The 5,264-nt window shown below is 44.7% G+C and overlaps 1 protein-coding gene across 3 annotated transcripts; it reads right to left on the bottom strand.

Annotated features, from left to right (window-relative positions):
* Window positions 1-2,296: 2,296 nt before the first annotated feature.
* Window positions 2,297-5,178, bottom strand: LOC106817916 (tetratricopeptide repeat protein 38-like). 3 transcript variants are annotated; one of them, XR_001395122.1, is made up of 7 exons: window positions 5,109-5,178; window positions 4,525-4,600; window positions 3,733-3,852; window positions 3,381-3,430; window positions 3,223-3,294; window positions 2,590-2,628; window positions 2,297-2,342 (listed from the first exon to the last, which is right to left on the bottom strand). XR_001395122.1 is itself a non-coding variant. In XM_014822629.1 (5 exons), exons 1-4 carry the CDS (start codon window positions 5,165-5,167, stop codon window positions 3,415-3,417), a joined length of 267 nt encoding a protein of 88 aa, XP_014678115.1. In that variant the 5' UTR covers window positions 5,168-5,172; the 3' UTR covers window positions 2,615-2,628; window positions 3,381-3,414. The 3 variants fall into 3 exon arrangements, 2 of the variants coding, with proteins under 2 accessions (XP_014678115.1, XP_014678114.1); XM_014822629.1 differs by lacking the exons at window positions 2,297-2,342; window positions 3,223-3,294 and having other exon boundaries at window positions 2,615-2,628; window positions 3,381-3,426; window positions 5,109-5,172; XM_014822628.1 differs by lacking the exons at window positions 2,297-2,342; window positions 2,590-2,628 and having other exon boundaries at window positions 2,662-3,294; window positions 5,109-5,172.
* Between the last annotated feature and the right edge of the window lie 86 nt (window positions 5,179-5,264).

Here is a 5,264-nt window from a genome sequence, read left to right as displayed (position 1 = left end):
TAGGAACACATGCAATTAAGACAGCGACTGCCATAATATAGATTATTATCTAGATATAATATATATATTCATTCCTGATTAAAAGCATGCCTTTTTTTATGTCAACTCGACTGTCAATCTACAAAATACGATACTAAAGGGTTAGTGATACATCCTCTAAATAAGTTAACTAAAACAGTGGAATTAGAATGAGATTGGACGATACAAATTGATGGGACTGCGCAGACGGACGGACGGACAATATTGCGTTTAGGATGGTGCGCATGGATGGCTGGTGGAGGATAGGATGGTGATGGATGGATGATGGATGGCATGGCATGGAATGCGATCGATGATTGTTGATGTATGGATGATGGATGAATGATGATGGAGGATGGATGGATTGGCATGGATGGATGGCATGGATTGGAATGGAATGGATGGATGATGTATGATGGATGGATGAACGGAATGGATGGATGGATGCGATGGAATTGGATGGATGCGATGGTATGGATGGATGGATGGATGGATGGATGGATGGATGGATGGATGGATGGATGGATGGGTGATGAATAGATGGATGGATGGATTGTTCGGTATACGGTTGACTGTATGGATAGATAAATTCAATGCATCGATATGAACACGTTCATCACTTCATCACTTCGCTCACCGATAACATCATTGTCTTTCTTGCCGAATGACTTAAAACAAACATTCCTATACGAACAGCGACTGGAACATGACTGAAGTCGGCAACATCGCGGTTGATACTAATGTTGCATGCGTACAGACAAATTCGCTAGCACGGTTGTACACTGCCATGGTTGCTACGGATCTGTTTAATTGTGTTGCTCCAGGAATTCATACTCAAACATGTTCGTTGTTTAAGTATTACGCCTTTCTATTGTGAAATATTATCGACGGATAATAAATCAATAACATGCGGAGGTTTAGTTTCGTTAATGACGCGTATACGATGACAAACCTGTTTGATGATATAGCACGCGATCGATCACGTGACTCAACATTTTAATCGTGCAGAGACGAATTTTATAGTTCATTATTTTCATGCAAACGGCGCAAATCGGTAGCTCACACACACGCACACGTACGCATGAGCGCTCGCACACACACGCACACACACACACGCGCGCGCACACGCACACGCACACACACACGCACACACACACACACACGCACACGCACACACAACCGCACACACACGCGCACACACCAGGCACACGCACACGCACACGCACACGCACACGCACACGACCACACGCACACGCACACCACCACGCACACGCACACGCACACCGCACACACCACGTACGCATAAGCGCTCGCACACACACGCACACACACGCGCACGCGCACGCACACGGCACACGCACACGCACCACGCACACCCACACCGCACACGCACACGCATAGGCACACACAAACGACACACAACACTCACACACACACACGCGCACACACACACGCACACGTACGCAGATGTGCGCTCGCACACACACGCACGCACACACACACAACACACACACACACACACACACACACATACACACAAATACGCACACACACACACACACAGCACACACACACACACACACACACAGACACACACACACACACCCGCGGCGCGCAACACACAACACACACACGCACAAATGCGCATGAACACACACACACGCACGCGCACACGCACGCACGACGCACGCCAGCACGCAAGCACGCACGCACGCACGCACACACACAACACACACATGCGCACGCACACACAGGCACACACACAACACACATGCACGCACAAACGCGCGCACACACACGCGCACACAGACACAATATATATATATATATATACATTATATATATATATAATTATACATATATACATACACATACACACACAGGCCCACACATACACACAGCCACACACACGTAGGCACGCACGTACGCAAAGCAGTGTGCGTGTGTTCGCGCGTATACGCTTATCTAAACGCACATGCACACACATACGCACACGCGAACGCGCACGCACACACACGCACCGCACACACACACAAGCTCGGTCGCTCGGTCGCTCGGTCGCTCGGTCCAGTTACTTAGCTAGTTAGTTAGTTAGTTTGTTAGTTAATTATTTGTTCCCTTGTTTATATTTATCGTTATAATTAACATTACATTTTCAATGATCTTCACTGTATGTAATCTCAGGGGTTTATTCAGGCTATTGGCCACCTGTTATTGGGCCGGCAATGTATAGTGAGTTTACCTTCCATTTCCAGTCGGTACAGCATGGAACAGGCGTCGACGACATCCCACATGGCCCCACTAGTTCTTACCCGCGACGCAATCTATAACAAACAAAATCGTAATAACATATACGTATAGTTTCAAACGATGTAACTTTACTTTAACGTATATTTACTGTAATTAACGATGTAATGAGGTTGGTGCACTATTCGTATTTATAGTTAGTATCAGTATGCTGGGAAATTTCTAGACAATCGCTCAACAAAATGGCTACCATGTGAAACTCGCTCGATAACGAACCATTTCACGCATCGCGTACTCATATCTATGCTTAATTCCATCGTGTACCTGAGAGTAAAACACATCTAGCGCTGCCGTGTGTTCGCCCTGTAAAAAAACAATTACGTACCTGAATTATATGATCACCGACATGTGATAATGATTAATGGTAAATTGTACTCCGTAACCCATCATAATTCAGTGGTTCTTATCCTTCCGCTTGGTCCAAAATATTGCCGCCAACACATCGCCACCATGCCATCACGCTGCCACCATGCATCGCCGCATGGGCGTTACGTGCGCCTATTCGCATTTTTACTACACATCAAATATCACCGCGAACAATATATATGTTACTTACGGAAGTATAATATCACGAGTGTACAGTATAGAGAGTTATCATAATCTCTATGTTATACACTCCTGATAATATTACATACAAAATATTAAACTAAATAGTTAGTGTTAATCTAAGCGGTTCTCGACATCAAATGGCACCGCGCACAATACATTAGTTGCGGACGCATAATATTGCGTACAAAATATTAAACTATTGTTATTGTTAATCTAATCGGTTTTCCTCAGCCAGTACACATACGGTCCGAGTTTCGTATCTGCGGCGATGCTAGGAAAGTTTCTATCGGGCAAGAATTATCGAATATATTTTATTTTGATTAAGTATATATTAGCTAAAATACTCACCTCAACATGTTGACTAATCCTTATAGCGAACAGGCGGCTCGTTCATTTTAAAGGCAGTCGATTACATATTTACTGGAAAAGCAATTTTTTTTTACTTTTTTTCTGAAATATAACTAACATATAATATGGCGGTTATAGTCTAGAACAAGGCGACATACCCTCTCGATGTGATAAACGGCCCAATGCCAGAAGTTACGCTGCTTGCTGTCTGAAAACGTAAACACAGCCCAAGTTTCACAAAAACTAAATCAATACGCCGAATCCACATGGCCTGCATGGTCCTATTCAATAAAACAGTAAGTCGCTGAGTCAATTCAACTGATACATTTTCTCACACATCTAGAGAGTCGTAAAATGCGAACCACGAATTTTCACAGCGCCCGATGCTTTGCCATATACTGCCGTCTTCTCAACGTTGTTGGTCGGAGAAATAATGTGACTGAGCAACAGTAAAATTAACAGTATTTATTGCCCCGTGAGTACGATATATAGCTAGTCGTGAACATTTACCGTCCAGTTGTCGAGAGTTCTGCTCAGGAACGAGATGCCTTCCTGGCTCCTTCCTTGAATCTCATAGACGTGAGCCAACGCATGCGTCGCCCACCCGTCCTTAGGAATCAACTCCAGGCCCTGTCGATTGATACATCTACATAATATTACCATGATCTGAGTGCTATCAATCGCCATGATCAAGTCAACGCATGCGTCGCCAACCCATCCTTAGGAATCAACTGCAGGCCCTGTCATTTATTATAATTGTGATATTCTTATTACTGTGATGGGATAGAGTCGAGCATGGTCCGATTAAAATTGTGTGGTCAATGTGAAAATCTGAACGTAGCCTACACGACCCGGGACAGTATAAACGCGCGCATATAGTGCATTTTGTAAGTTTGGCGACAATGTGTTCGCCCATGATGCTGTGAGTTTGGCGACAATGTGTTAGCCCATGATGCTGTGAGTTTGGCGACAATGTGTTAGCCCATGATGCTGTGAGTTTGGCGACAATGTGTTAGCCCATGGTGCTGTTAAACTACCAGGTTGCCGAGAAATAGAATGAATACATGTTTTCGTGGTGGTAGACATGCGCCATAATGACGTAGCAATTCATAACATAATATTGGGCGGATTGTACGCGTAATAAAGGTGTACTACGAGCATCACTACGATGCAACGGGATAGGAACACGATGGGGGACACGTAAAATCGCTTCTTGATCGAAATATGAAACCCAGCGTACGGTAGTAATAACAGTTAGAGTCGATCGCTATTATTGATTTCGATTTGGTTATGAACGTTTACCTTCTTTGCTGTTTTCTCCGCGTCAGCGCAATGGTCGGTTTCACACAGTCCGAAAGCATACATTCCCGGAAGATATCTGAGTATTGATAAAGTTATTGAATATCATTGCGGATTAGAAAATGACTTCTAAGATGAGCAAACTCTCTCTTTTAATGTGCGTGTGTGTGCGCGCGTGCGTGCGTGCGTGCGTGCGTGCGTGGGTGCGTGCGTACGTGTGTGCGTGTGTAGGTGAGTGCGTGGGTGCGTGGGTGCGTGCGTATGTGTGCGTGCGAGGGTGCGTGCGTACGTGTGTGCGTGTGTAGGTGAGTGTGTGGGTGCGTGGGTGCGTGCGTATGTGTGCGTGCGAGGGTGCGTGCGTACGTGTGTGCACGCGCACACGTCTATGCGTGTATTCGATGACAGATATGGATTTTACATCACACTTCTCACAGTGTTGTAGCTTACGATAAAATACCCATAAAATCCAATTATATGGTAGCATACAAAAGTTAAAAATATAGTTATATTGAACTAAGAACGTGGCATTGAAGTATTGGCTTTATTCGTGGCAACAACGCCGTTCTGTCGTGATAATTAACACGCACCCGTATAAGGGAATGGATGCATTCCAGTGCGGATACACGCGTGCGATGGAGTCGCGCATCTGAGCTTGCTTTTAGCCAGGTGGAAGTACTTATATTGTGTAATAATGCATATATAATTATTAATTCCATGTATAGTCGATGGTGTTTTTGCATGTG

The sequence above is a fragment of the Priapulus caudatus genome, unplaced genomic scaffold (assembly GCF_000485595.1).
Source record: "Priapulus caudatus unplaced genomic scaffold, Priapulus_caudatus-5.0.1 Scaffold1923, whole genome shotgun sequence".
Taxonomy (NCBI): Eukaryota; Metazoa; Priapulida; class Priapulimorpha; order Priapulimorphida; family Priapulidae; genus Priapulus; species Priapulus caudatus.
This window is presented reverse-complemented; position numbering and strand designations above follow the sequence as displayed.